This window comes from Panthera onca, chromosome A2, assembly GCF_046562875.1.
Source record: "Panthera onca isolate mPanOnc1 chromosome A2, mPanOnc1 haplotype 2, whole genome shotgun sequence".
NCBI classification, from domain to species: Eukaryota; Metazoa; Chordata; class Mammalia; order Carnivora; family Felidae; genus Panthera; species Panthera onca.
Window position 1 is genome coordinate 161,851,155 of NC_138340.1, and position 14,899 is coordinate 161,866,053.

The following is a 14,899-nucleotide window of genomic DNA, read 5'->3' on the forward strand; positions in this document are numbered from 1 at the left end:
CTCTCCCTTTCTTTCTTTTTTAAAAAGGGTGTTAGCCTGGAGTTACCTCTTGTAGAAAATAGAAATAAAAGGGTTAGATTCTATTGTATTTTAATAAAAATACTCGTTTTAAGGAACCCAACTAGAGGAGGTCCATGAAGATTTTTTTTTTTTTTTTTTTTTTTTTTTTTTAATTTAAATCTAGAAGTTCCCGCTATGCCTGGGAAGCAGTGAGAGGCTTCAGTAGCCAAACAGCTTTCCAGAGCTGGAGGAGAGGCCTTGGCCTGACTCACCGTTGCCCTGGCAACAGGAGGGCCTGGAGGCCTCCGGCCCTGATCCCTTAATCTGAGGAGCCTCCACCACTGTGCCTCGGGAAAGGTCTCCCCCGACACCTGGCTGGTTAAAGCACCGAGAGGAGATGGAGGCGGGGCTCTTTCCTGGAACACAGCTGCCTAAATGTGTCCGTGAGGGTCTCAGTTTTCCAGACCCCCGAAGGCTTGGTCTAGAGGACTAGGCCTCCGAGTCTCTGGCATGTCGAGGAAGCAGATGGCTTACCATCCTTCTGTGTTTCTCCATGGGGCCCAACACAACCGCTTTGCCCACGAGTGGTGCTTAATAAGTACCTGGGGCGGTCCCCAAGGGACCAGACTCAGGTCCTGCTCCGCTGGCTGCCCCCCACCCCCAACCTGAGGAAGTTGCATTAATTTCTCCAGCTGCAATGGCATAGAGTCCACACAGAGACCTTTTTTGCCTCTGCAACAGTCTTCTCTTCTCTGACGACGTTCATAATTTTGGCAAACATATGGCTTAGGGCACGTTCTTACTATATTCTGTTTCCTCAAATTTTGTCTTACATCTGAGGATACAATGGAATAATTTGAAAGAGGGGCTGGCTTTCCTTTTCCAACAACCATTCAGATCCCAGGGAAAGGACTCTGTGGTCAAGCACATGGGTTTGGGAGTCAAAAAGGCTTGAGGTCAGGCGCGCTTGGGTGGCTCAGTCGGTCGAGTGTCCAACTCGGTCATGATCTCGCGATTCGTGAGTTCAAGCCCCGCGTCGGGCTCGGTGCTAACAGCTCGGAGCCTGGAGCCTGATTCCAGATTCTGTGTCTCCCTCTCTCTCTGCCCCTTCCCTGCTCATGCTCTGTCTCTCTCTCTCTCTCTCAAAAATAAATAAATGTTAAAAAAAAAAAAAAAAAGACTTGAGTTCAAATTTTGACTGTACCATTAGGTTGCTGGGTGACTTTGGGCCTAGTTAACCTCTCTGAGCCTCAACCTCTTCATCTATAAAAAAGAGTATAACTAAGGTCTTCAACAGTAATTAGCATTCAATTAATGGCAATTGCTCTTCCTGGTACACAACTCCATGGGGCCCATGGCAACTGGTTTCCAAGTCTGCCCTTCTAATTAAATTAAGGGCTCCCGGGGAGAGCACTGTGGATGACGACCAGATACCCAGAAAGGTGGGGTACAGCCCACTGCAAATTCTGGCTTGCGGCAGACAGGCGTGTTTCAATCCCTGTCCACTCGGACATCGAGACCAAGAGTTGCTTGTGTGCTTTTGAACTTCTTCACACCAAAATAACTTTCTGCTTCTGCCTGTGGGGGAAAATCTCCTTCTCGGAGATTCATTCTTTCAGAATACAACACGAGCCGGCTACCTACCTGAACTTCTGTTTTTATGTAAATTAAACCGTCTTTAATTATGAGCTAATAATGAAAAAAGCAAACTTTTACCGAGACCTTAGTATGTGCCAGCCTCTTTGCTACTTATTTATTCTTTACGTGATTTAAGCCTCCGAACAGTGGAGCCTTATTTATCCCCATTGAACGGGTGAGGAAGTTGATGTTCTGCTAATTAGCTGGTTCAAGGCCATACCGCTGTCAAGTTTAAAGCCACATCTGGTCCACTCCAGAGTCTGTCTGAACTTCCGTGACCATCCTCGAGAGCTGTTGGCCTCTGACACCATGGAGATCGTGGTGGATGGAAAGTGAGAGTCACCATGGTGTGAGCGAAGAGATACCGTGGAGCACAGCCTCCCCCCCGCCACCCCCCAAGACGCTTGGAGAGGGGGTTAGAGCCAAGGAAGGGAAGGGAGAGGCACAGAGAACCCCCGAAAGCCCAGCCGAGCCCCACGCAAGAAGTACGGGTCCCTGGCTATATTTAATCCGTTATAGCCAGATTTCCTAGGAAAAGAAAGGCTCACCATCGCCACGTGGCCCCCAATGCCCCGAGGATGCCCTGGTAACTGTGTATAACAAATGAAGTCACTCTGAGCCTCCCCAAACCACCGTGGTCTCCTTCTCAAGTCTGAACATCTCCGGCACTCTTGGTCCTCCAGTTCCGGGACCGGTAAATTGGGCACCAATGGCCCTCCACCAAGTATCTCCACAACGCCTCTAACATCCCTTCCAGGCCTCAAATATCCTGGTGTTCCAGAGCACCGGGTCCTCCGGCATTCCTTCAGCCGCTAGCCACCAGACCCATCATCCGTGGCCCGTCTGCTGCACACGGCTGCTTCCCCCAGATGTCTGACCACGGCACGTTTCCCTCCCGGTCCGCTTCGGTCTCCTGCTATCTGTCCGTATCAAGCCTGTCCTGCTTGGCAAGGGTTTCCCACACGAGAGCAAATCAAACCCCACCGTCACAAAGTCTTAGGTCCAAAACCCCCTCTGCACGCAGAATCTGCTTCAAGCCAACCTTTTTGACCTTGGTTTCCTACCCAAGCCCTTTCTCCAGCTCAGTGGGTTTCATCAGTCACTGCTTCTTAACATTGGAGCTCATTTGCCATACCTCCCCCTTTAAGGATCCCCCTGCCGAGAAGGCCTGGCCCATTTCTCTCCTCCGTGGAATCCTCTGCAGCCCGGGATGGGCTCCGTCACCACCCTCGTGGAGAAGCTCTTCTGACTCCTCCAGGCTCCTCCCCCTGTGGTCTGCCTCACTGCCTGCTCCTGGATCTGACTGCTCTTCAGCTGGTTCCGCAGCCCAGGACCAAGGCTGGCCTTGCAAGCCCCTCGCACTAGCCCCGGCCTCCTCCTGGCCTCCAGCTGCTTGTTCTAATGTCCTACCAGCCTTGCAGAAACTTTCCAGAAAAGTCAGATCCTTTCAAATGTGAGACCTTGAGCAACACCTCCCCTCTCTGTGCCTCAGTTTATGCATCCTGATAAAGGAGGCAGTTGACGACCTCTGGGTCTCTGCAGAGTCGATGACAAGGCACCTTCTCCCTCAGATTCCCTTTTCCGATCCTCTTGTCCGCCATCCGCTCCTCTCTACCCTGACTCACGGCTTAACCTGCCTCCCCTGAGCACTTCTTGTCTCGTGGGCTGTTCTCCCCGTTTTTCAGCAGAAGCCTGGCCTCCCCCGTTTACCAGGCTGAGCTCGGCCCTCTGCTAGCCTCCATGAATTGTCCCTTCAAATTGTCCGAATTCTCTCTGGGTCACTGCCAAGCCCAGGAGCAGTTGAGAATAAGCCGCTCCAGTGGGCAAAGTAATGCACCTGCAGTTTCTCTCTGGGCGCCTCACTGGGGGGTCATCAGAGATGAACCAACACCTACAACCAGGGTGCGTTCGTGCATTTCACAAACCCAGAGAGTAGCTTTGGCGCAACATACACATAAAAAAAGTCTGACCGGAGCCTTTTGTGGTTCTTCCGACCACGGGCACCAGGAGCCTCTGCACCCCTTCCCTACCCCCTCCCTGCACCCCTGGCCCGCTACCCCCCACCAGCTGCATTTCAAGCTGGGCGGGAGATCTGGACCGGTCCCGAGGGAAGCGCCCAGCTTTTGCCGCAGAACTGTCTCTCCAGCCCATTCCAAACCTGTTACCCTCCCTGACCATTCTGGTCAACCGGGCCCTACCGCTCCCTCGGCTCCCACTGTCCTCCCCACACCACGGCGCGCGCCAGGGTCCGCAGCCAGGAGCGTCTGCCCTGCCATCCAGGGATTCACTACAAGCTCGCCTCCTTTTCCATGTTCTAATCCGCGGGCTCCGCGCCCCCTCCACCACCCAACACAGGGAGTGGGCACAGAAGAGGGGCTCCAGAGAACCTGTCAACTGACGCTAGGCACACGCCCCTCGGCCACCTTCTCAACCCTCCCCTTCAAAACCAAACAAAAACGGCAAACAGGAAACGCTCGTCTTTTAAAAATTACTCTATTATTATCAAATAGAACCACAGTATCCAAAAGGTAATTATAAAGTTCTATTCCCCAACTAAGTGGCCCTACACCGTCCCTCCGAGTGGCCGGCGGCCAAATCACTCCCCCCGTGCTGATTGGTTTCATCCATTTTATTGTCAAGGAAATTAACAGCCCGAAGGGGGTTCCCCAGGTCCCCGCACTCCCCACCCGCCCCCCCGGGGCCCCCGGTAAACACGGTAAACACGGCAGCAAGCGACCTGGTCTCACTACCCCCGTGTCCTTGGGAGGAGGGACGAAGGGAGGGAGGGGGGCTCACGGCAAGGGGGCTGGGGGCGCCCCGCCCCCGCCCGCCCGGCTCGGGCCTCGCGGCAGCGGCGGCGGCGGCCGGGCAGGTGTCCGCGGCGGGCCGGGCCGCGCAGCTGGCGGCGCACCTGGCCGGGCGGCGCGGCGGCGGGCGCGCTCACTCGCCCGTGTGGGTCCGCAGGTGGTACTTGAGCGACTGCTTGTAGCGGAAGCACTTGGCGCAGTGCGTGCAGGGGTAGGGCCGCTCGCCCGTGTGCGCGCGCTGGTGCTCCAGCAGGTGGTGCTTCTGCGTGAAGCGCTTGCCGCACTCGGCGCAGTGGTAGGGCCGCTCGCCCGTGTGGATGCGCCGGTGCTCGAGCAGGTGGTGCTTGCGGATGAAGCTCTTGCCGCACTCGGGGCAGGCGTGCGGGCGCTCGCGCGAGTGCACGCGGCAGTGGTTGGTGAGCTTGGACTTCTCGCTGAAGCTCTTCTCGCACTCGGGGCACTTGAAGGGCCGCTCGCCCGTGTGAGTCCGCTGGTGGCGCAGCAGGTGCGACGGGCGGCTGAAGCTCTTGCCGCACAGGCTGCAGATGAAGGAGACCTCGTGCTTGCCCGCGTGCACGCGCTGGTGGATCACCAGGCTGATGTGCAGGCGGAAGCTCTTCTTGCACTCGGGGCACGTGTAGGGCCGCTCGCCCGTGTGCGTGATCTGGTGCTTGGTCAGGCTCGACTTGTGGCTGAAGCTGCTGTCGCACTCGGGGCACTTGTAGGGCTTGGGGCCGCCGCCGCCGCTGCCCGAGCTGGGCGACTTGGGGCGCGGCTTGAGCGTGTGCTTGGGGGCGAAGCCGGGCCCGCGCTCGGGGGACGCGTAGCCGCCGCGGACGCGGTGGATGCGCTGGTGCAGCGTGAGCTGCTGCTTGTGGCGGAAGCTGATCTCGCACTCGGCGCACTCGTACGGCCCCTCCTTGATGTGGTTGCGCTGGTGGATGATGAGGTTGATCTTCAGCCGGAAGCTCTTGCCGCACTCCATGCAGGTGAAGGGCCGCTCGCCGCGCCGGTTCCGCTGCTGCTGGCTCGAGGAGCCGCGGCTGTCGCCCGGGTGCCGCTCCCCGTGCGTCGGCGGCGCCAGCCTCTTCACGGCCGGCTTGCCCAGCTGCAGCGGCGGGGGGCTCTCCTCGCCCTCGGGGGACAGCTCCCCGGGCAGCGGGGTCTGGTACATGCCGGCCTCGTAGCGCCCCGACAGCTGCCCGAGAGCCTGCAGGTGCTGCGGCAGCTCGTCCTCCTCCTCCTCTTCCTCCTCCTCCTCCTGCTCCTCGGTTTTGATCACGATCCCCTCTGCTCCAGGGACAGGGAGAGAGACGGAGAGAGGTCAGCTGTCGCCCGGGGCCTCCGCCCTGGGCGCCGGCGGGTGAGGTGGCTTCACCCTCGCCCACACACACTGCCTGTGTCTCACCGGCCCCGGTGCCTTCTTTGGGGAAAACGCTCCTTTCCACTCCCTGCCGCCCCGCGGCCCCCACCTCCACGGGGTTGGGTGTCTGACCCAGGCGGGCCTCGGGGTTGGGTCAGGAAGGAGCCCAGGCCCCCAGTGGCCCGTGGGAGCCCTCTCTGGGAATTCTATGCAGAGGGAGCAGGAAAGGGGCGGCCCGGCGCCCATCTCCCCAAGCTGCTAGCGGGCAGTACTCAGCAGGAACGAAGGAACCCAGCATGCGGAGCCCCCCGGGGAACCACTAGGGTCCAGGGTGCCTGAAGCTGGCATGCTGGTGGACCTATGGATTCCTATCGTGGGCCAATAAGCACGCCTTCCGGTTTTCACTTAGGCTGCTTGGGGAGGTGGGTTTCTACCATCTGTATGAAAAGGGCCCTGACTCATCAGGCTGTCACTGTTTTCTGGCTCCCAGGTCTCCCAGGTCTCCTCCTTTCGTGAGCGCACCTCTGGGCCTCCCTCAAGCGCCTTTACTCGCCTTCCTCCAGCAACTGCTCCCTCCTCTCCATGCCTCCAAATCACCCGGGTCACACAACACCCACCTCCAATCCTGTCTTTGCCCTAAAACCTTCCTCGACCTGCCCAAGCTGCAGCCCTCAAGCGCCCCTGAGCGCACAGCACAAGCTGGTGCGCCTCCCCAGGACTTGGGGACCTCAGGCTCCTCACGTGGCACCATGCACGCACAGGTGGGGGACTCACCTGCGGTGGCTCTACCGACCCTGAAGCTGGGGTCGGGGGGGGGGGGGGTCTCCTCTGCCTCTCCCCCACGCTCTGCCGTGGGGGGTGTTCTGCGAACTCCCGGACTGGACGATGTGCTCCTCCACCCCGCCCTCCACCCTCTAGGCTGGCCCTTTAGGGCCCAACTTGTCAGCTGTTCTGCGTGGTGTTCTATAGTGTTCCCCGAGCACCTAAGTCCTAGAGGAAAGGAGTGGCCTCTGACTCCTGTTTGCATTTTCTCAGATGCCTAGTACTTACTTGGCAACCCCCTAAACACTGATAATTGGTGTCACACACTGTGTGACATGAGAAAGGCACTCACCTTTCTAGGCCCACCTGTGAGGCGGACGCGGCAATAGTTGGCATTTGCAGAATTCTTAAAAGCAAACAAACGAGAACTTTTTCAAGTTCTCGCCTGACAACTGGTGTCTTTTTATTCACTATCTCTTAGAGGGTAAGTCGAGCAACACAGACGTGGGGCATCCACCCCAGAGATACCAAGTGACAGTTCCAAATAAAGTAAATGAAGTCAGACCTTTTCAGAGCTTGCAACTTAGGGACCACCTAGTCTGTCTCCTCAGCTGACGGGGAAACGAGCCGGCAGCGTGCGCGAGCTGGCCAAGGTCTTGGCCACAAATTCGTTAGTGACCGCCGGGCCACGGCCCGTTCTACTCCTCTGAACCCAGGACATGGCAGGACATAAGCGTGCCAGTCCCCGCTCAGGCCGGACAACAGATTCTCAGTAGCAAGGGACCCAGAACATCCTTGGAACAGGATGCTTCAAAGATCAGGAAGGAGGAGGCAGCTTCAGAGGTTGGTAATTAGCTGTCTCTGTGCTTATCCTGAAAATGAGGGTTGTTTCTGAAAGACCCAGGGGAACTATGGGCCTTGGGACATTTAAGCTCTCCTTGAGGGGCCCCTGGGTGGCTCAGTCGGTTAAGCGTCTGACTTCGGCTCAGGTCATGATCTCACGGTTTGTGGGTTCGAGCCCCACCTCGGGCTCTGTGGTGACAGCTCAGGGCCTGGAGCCTGCTTCGGATTCTGTGTCTCCCTCTCTCTCTGTGCCCCTCCCCTGCTTGTGCTCTGTCTCTCTCTCAACAATGAATAAACGTTAAAGAAAAAAAAAACAACTCTCCTTGAGCATCAAAGTTTTTGTTTTTGTTTTTTTCAGTGAAATGAGAGTGAAACAGGTAGCCCTAAAACCCAGGACTCCAAATCCCACCAAGTGCCATTCAGTAATTTCCTAAGATTCCCAGTAGAATTAACGGGAGTGCCCAGAGGGGACTCTGGCCTTTCTATTGTGAGGCTTTGCTGTGGCACATCCTCAGAGGTTGCCCTGTGTCTTTCACTGTTTTCCAGAGACAGCATATGGTATATTAGAAGGATTTCTGGAATATCATGCAGTTCTTTAAAAGCAAGGAGTTGGGGCGCCTGGGTGGCTCAGTCGGTTGAGTGTCCGACTTCAGCTCAGGTCATGATCTCACGGTCCCGTCCTTGAGTTCAAGCCCCGCGTCAGGCTCTGTGCTGACCGCTCAGAGCCTGGAGCCTGTTTCGGATTCTGTGTCTCTCTCTTTCTCTGACCCTCCCCCATTCATGCTCTGTCTCTCTCTGTCTCAAAAATAAATAAATGTTAAAAAAAAAAAATTTAAAAAAAAAAATAAATAAATAAAAGCAAGGAGTTAGATCCACATCTTTTGCCTAAGAAAGATGTCCGTGCTATTTTATGACGTGCAAAAAAGGCAAACTGCAAAGGAATCATCTACAAAGTGAACAATTTTTTTTAAAGCATCAGCATAATACTTTAAAAAAACCTATTAAATAAAAAATGGATGTGGACACATTTCTCAGTACAAACAGCATATAAACTGATAGGATAGTTAATGACTCTTTTGCACGTAAACAAAACATCTAAACAAAAACCAGAACCTAAGTGTATTCCTTAAAAATTTGGTAGAACTCACTTAATTCCTACCTCCCACAGTAGATACAGAATGTGGGAAAAAAGAGCAGAAGCTTCCCAGCTCAGTTGGTAAGTAGAAGATCATTTTATTTCCCAAACTAGATGAGGGTGGCTGAAGAAAGGTTCAGGCTGATTTGCTTTATGAATAGAGCCGAGAACTCCTGAACAAAACAGTAGCTAACTAAGCCTAATGGTGCATTTTAGAAATACACCATGATGACAAGATGGGGATTTTCTCAGGACTGCCCGGACCGTTCAGCATCAATCAGCCACAAAAGATGTCCTGAGCTCAGGCTGCTGAGGGCGACACTTCCTCACTGTTCTTGAACTCCTGAGGATCAAGAACTCCCAAGTGTGCAGAAGGGTGACCCAGAGGTTTCACGATCAAACACAAGTGATGGCTCGATTCTACTGGGAAGGGACCGTACAGTCCGGTATTTTAAAAAGCATGCATTGTGGGGGTTGAGATCTCCGGGTCACTGAGGCTTCCAGAGTGACCTAAGAACCATCAAGGACACACCGGGAGACAGAAATTCTAGCTTGGCCCCAATGTCGTGACCTTGGGCAATTGATCTGACCTTCTCTGCCTGTAGAAGGAGGGGAGCTGGAGAGAGATAATCTCTGAGGTCCCTCTGGGTCCTCATCTGACCTAGTCTTTGGCTGTTAATACCTTCTGCCCAGGCCAGAGACCGATTCTTAAAAATCCTGAGGCAGGACACCAGCACCTGAGACCACGCCGGGGGACGTCACACCTATCCACTGATCACTGCCACATGACCGTTCAGAGAGAAACTCCAACTTTCCCACGAGGCAGGGGCCTGCCCGTGGGCCTGATGGCAGCAGCTCCCCACGCCTGGACCCTCTCCAACTGACCTGCGCAGTTTCTCTGCTGCACCAGCATCTGTTTGAGCTCGCTGAACTCGCTGGAGCCTTCGGTGGACTCTTCCAGCGTGTTGTCCTGTTCTTGCATGTCCAAATCTGGCTGCTCCGCACACGGGTCGCCCAGCTCGGAGTCCTGAAAGCCATGCTCCTCCACCTGTCCCATCAGGGGCTCCGGCGTCTCCAAACTTTCTGAGCCCTCGTCGTTGGTCTGCACCTCGATCTTAATCACGATCCCGTCGTGTGCTGGGAGGGCAGGGAGGGGTAGGGGGTGGGGGTGGGGGAGGGAAACAAAAGAACCCAGAACATGGTCATTGCACGGCCAAGGTTTCTGCAGCCTAGATTTTACATTTCAAGAATTCTGATTTTAGAGACCGTGAGGAAATACAATGTTGAGTGAGTAGACAGAATTTTCTGGACATTTTGTACGAACTGGAGTAAAGTTAAATAGATGCAGAGTTTGTGTTCCACAACCCCTACAGTTTTTAAAATAGTATTGCCGGGGTTTAAAAAGAGATCTTAATTCCCTTTCCCGGGTCAGGCCAGCCAAAGTCGACAGTTTCTCTCCCTTACAGTCAAGTTGAATAACGAAAAGGCCAACCATCTCACCCTGCACACCCTTCCAGCCCATGCCCCAGGGGTCCGGCACGGACAGACCAGAGCCCCCCGAGTCCCCCCACCACCCCGGCCCACAGTTAACAAGCATGAGCACACGTACACTCGGAGCTCTTGGGTTTGTTTTTAGTTAAACAGCATCTGATTACACACACTGCCCTTTTTTTCAACTTGCCGGTAGGCCTGCAGGTGATTTCAAACGTCAACACACACACACACACACACACACACACACACACACACACACACACACGGCCATCATGTTGCATAAGTGGGATCTCGCACATACTCTTTTAGCACACAGATTTTTCTCTTTTGATTTGCCCTTCCCTTTCCCTCAATTCCCCTGTCGCCGCTTATGGCCTCCCCGGCAACTCCTGTAGTTAACCTAGTATTTTTCTCTATGCTTCTGTGGTTATTTATTGCAACAAGTTGATGCGTATCTGTTTTTATTTTCTGGCCATTATTGGTTTAAAAAAAAAAAAGAAAATTGCCATATACCTCCTCTTCCCTCTCAGGTATCCTGTAGAAATTCCTGCGCGGCAATTTCTGCACAGCTAATGCACTGCTCCTAAGTGCTGCGTGTGTGTCCAACCACTCCCTTCCCGCAGGAACATTCACTTTTTTGTTTCTGGTCTTTTTGCGTGATCAACTGTGCTGCAATCACATGTTGATTTACATGGCCGCCTATCAAATAGGGATATTATTTCCGTGAGAGCCCCGGGAGCGGGGGCCGCGGAGTCAAAGGTGTCGTTATTTTTAATCTGGTAGAAGTCATCAGGCTCCTTTTGAGCCAGGCTGTGACAATTCATATTTCTACCTGCATGAGAACATCCTCTTCCCCACACCCCTGCCAGTGACAGACACCTAAAATTTTCCTCACTCAGATGGGGGTAAATTGACAATTTACTGATACTTTCCTGACTCGGGTGATCTGAGTATTTCTTTTACTTATTGGCCTTTTCTAGTTGATTCTGCATGAACCGTGTTCTGTTTTTGTCGATCGGTAAGGGTCCTTTGGTTCCTGTGCTAAAGATAACCCGTCTTCCCTTAGCAGCATTTCAGACACTCCCAAATCTAACGTTTGTCTGTTGACTCTGTGCCACCTCTTATCAGACTGCTTTCTTCACGTTTTCACGTGGTCACCCATGTCCCTCTTTCTTTCATGGCTTCTGGGTTTTCTGTCTTAGTTAAGAGGGTCTCCTCCGCCCCTGGATGGTTCATCTGGTCTCCTGGATTTTATCTCAAGGTTTTTATGGTTTTATTGTTTACATTTAGGTCTTTGCTCCATCTGAAATTTATTTTGTGTAGAGTGTGAGGTAGGGATTCAGTCTTACTTTCTTCCATATGGAGAGAGCTGTGCCGGCATCAACGCCCTCACGGTTGAAAATCATTTTGTTAACTAAGGAACTTATAAATGTATAATGCCTAAACATATTCATTCATTCATTCATTCATTCATTCAGTGCATATTTACTGAGCATCAACTATGGGCGATGGGGTGTTCGAATGGCTTGGGACACATCAGTGAGCATAGCAGAGCTTCTCCCCTCCCTCACACATCTCACCTCAGGCAATAAACATAATTAATAAATTATATGGTATGCTAGAGGGTGATAAGTGTTGTGGGAAGAGAAAAGAAACCAGGAAACTCGTAAACAAAGCCAACAGTCCCTGCCCCTGTGAAGCCTCCTGGCTGTTGACCGTGGGCACTGGTGATCCCCAAGCTCAAAGCCGAGAAAGCAGAGCCACCAAGTGCACTTACTAGCAGCTGATGCCACGGGACCCAAAGCTGCGTTCTTCCCGATGCCCGGCAACCCTTTAATCCTCTTCCACGCAGCCAATCTGTCTCCTGCCAGCCGTGGGGAGTAGCGGCAATATAAGGCAGCTCTGATGGTCCCCGACGCCCTGTCCGCAGCCTTAAACACGGACGTGCCTACCTCCCCCCCCAACAACCAAGTCTCCAGAACACTTTCATCCCATTCTCTGTCTCACAAAGAAGATGGAGTCACACACGCTCACGTCGGTGCCTTGCTCCTGCTCTAGCTCAGTCATCCTGCTTCCTCCCCTTTCCTCTCCCACTGGGGGCGGGGGGGGGGGACAGTGGCCCCTCTGCTCTTTCCCTTAACCCTGCCAGTTTCCAGTGTTCACGGGGCCATTGGCCACCGCGCTCCACCAGCAGGGCCTGCTTCTCTCTGCAATCCTGGTCTCTGTGCTAGGGTCACAGGCACGACCGTGACTCTGGCACCAGGAGAAGATCTTCCCTGACTTCACAAACACCTGAAAACATTTTGCTTGCCTCCTCCCTAAAGTAGTCTTTAAAAAAATTTTTTTTTAATGTTTATTTATTTTTGAGAGAGAGAGAGAGACACACACACACACACAGAGTGCGGGCGGGGGAGGGGCAGAGAGAGAGGGAGACCCAGAATCCAAAGCGGGCTCCAGGCTCCGAGCTGTCAGCACAGAGCCCGACACGGGGCTCGAACTCACAAACCGCGAGATCATGACCTGAGCAGAAGTCACACACCTAGACGACTGAGCCACCCAGGCGCCCCCTTAAAGTAGTCTTTAAAAACTAGGTACCCCTTTGCACTTTTTTTTGAATAAACATATCAAATGCTTCAATAACTGCAAAAGATGTCATTTCTGGAGTACTGTAAATATTGATGTTTTAAAATAAACTTTTCTATCACTTTTTAATGTCACCAGTGGCATCTAAGGACCGCAACAATTTTAAACCCGCTATTATTCACTTAAAAAATACACAAACAAGTTCTTCTTCGATACTTGCAATTTTTGTATCATCCCTTTGCACCCTGAACTTCTATTTCCATTCCCACTTTACCCACAGAATTTTATCCTCATAGAATATATTTTTATGCTTAGAAGACTTTCACGGGTCTCCTCGTCTACCATTCTGCCACAGAAATGTGTATGTAAATTGAAAGATTAATCTTGCTTTCATTTCTACTAACCACAGGGCTCTCTACTTGTTGTCTTCCTGGCTTAAGTTATCCTTAGTTATTATTACTATAGAATGATACACAGTGGTTATTCAAGACAGAAAACAAAAAATGTATTAGAAATGTCTCTTAGAAGGATGGGAGGAATTTTTTATTAGTTTGCTTATCTGAGAATGAATATTCTTTTTTTTATATAATTTTTTTAAACATTTATTTATTATTGAGAGACAGAGAGACACAGAGTGTGAGCAGGGGAGGGGTAGAGAGAGGGGGAGACAGAATCTGAAGTAGGCTCCAGGCTCCGAGATGTCAGCACAGAGCCCGATGCGGGGCTCGAACCCACAAACTGCGAGATCATGACCTGAGCCGAAGTCGGTCACTTAACCAACTGAGCCACCCAGGTGCCCCCTGAGAATGAATATTCTTATTGCTTGATTGAGACACAGTTCAGAATCAAATATATTCCTAATTTTCATTTTCATAAATACAAGCATTGGGAAAGCTCATTTACAAAGATACATGGATGGGCTGGCGGGAGCTTTGTTACGGAATCATCACTTGATTCTTTGAATTTGTCTGAATTATAATGCTATGAAAGCACACATGGTTAACATACCATCAAAAACTGTTTCTAATGACCTATTAGCTGACAACTTAATTAGGTTCTCTTTCAATTTTGTTGAAAGCAAAGTATTGCAAACGATCTAACTTGCGAAAGAATTTGCCATATGGGTCCCGACGCGATGCACTTGCGGCCATGTATCCTTGCGTTCTGGATTGTCTCTGTGACCCACAGGGCTTTTTATACCTCAGAGAAATGCTCCCTCCTAAGATGGGGATGGGGGGGCGGTTTGTGGGATTTGAGACCTCACTCTGCCAAGCCTCCTACCATGCTCTCAGCTGAATGTAACTGTACTCCTCTCTATGGCGTTTCTTTCTTTTTCCCTCAAAATGTGCCATGTTTATACATTTTCATGCTTCCCTTCCATTTGTTAGACAGTAGGGAAGCCAGCTGTCTCCCATCAAAAAGACTTCCCCACCCCAAACAACTTTTGAAACAGTATTGACAACCAAATTGCATTTATAAGAAGTAATTTGTGGGGTGCCTGGGTGGCTCAGTAGGTTAAGCATCCGACTTCGGCTCAGGTCATGATCTCGCGGTTCGTGAGTTCAAGTGCCGCGTCGGGCTCTGTGCTGACAGCTCAGAGCCTGGAGCCTGCTTCGGATTCTGCGTCTCCCTCTCTCTCTGCCCGTCCCTCACTCGCACTCTGTCTCTCTCAAAAATAAATATACATTATAGGCAGTAATTTGTTCTCCCATTAAAAAAAATAAATAAAGACACATCCCTTGTAGGACTATAGTTTATGACCAATGGCAGAACAGTAAGGAAAAGTTTTAAATAAATGGAGTGGGAACAAATGAATGAATGAATGAATGAATGAATGGAGTGCAGACAACTGGCTTCCCAACAAGACAAGCACCTCGACATCAAAATAAATCACTGATGAAACAAGACTTTAGACACAATGAAATCACACTAGTATTAGAAGAAGAAAGCACAGCTTCTTCCCTTTCCTTTTTTCTTTCTTTATACAAGTGTGAGGTGCGGAAGAGGCTCTACCCCACGCCCTCTGGGACTTCAGATACTCCTTCTGGAGGCCGTCTGGCCAGCCACACCAAACGTGAAATGTGCCCAACACATACGCACTCTCATTTTTAGCTGTAACTTGTTTTGGAAAGAATTTCTCTAGTTTTGCCTGGACATTGTTTGGTGATGAGGGACTTCTTTAATTTGTGCTTGGTTTGTGATCTCTGTAAGTACAATTCTTCCTAAGAACCCCTGCAAGATGGGAAAAAAAATACTATCCTACAAATGGTTTCC

The 14,899-nt window shown here is 51.8% G+C and overlaps 1 protein-coding gene across 3 annotated transcripts in view; it reads right to left on the reverse strand.

Annotated features, from left to right (window-relative positions):
* Nucleotides 1–4,114: 4,114 nt before the first annotated feature.
* Nucleotides 4,115–14,899, reverse strand: part of ZNF777 (zinc finger protein 777) — a 29,007-nt gene continuing 18,222 nt past the window's right edge. For all 3 annotated transcript variants that reach the window (XM_060625655.3, XM_060625648.3, XM_060625636.2), the window contains exons 5-6: nucleotides 9,434–9,685; nucleotides 4,115–5,735 (exon numbers count right to left, since the gene is read on the reverse strand). In XM_060625655.3, the coding sequence (XP_060481638.1) occupies nucleotides 4,579–5,735; nucleotides 9,434–9,685 (1,409 nt within the window). In that variant the 3' untranslated portion in view covers nucleotides 4,115–4,578. The remainder of the gene's footprint in view (nucleotides 5,736–9,433; nucleotides 9,686–14,899) is intronic.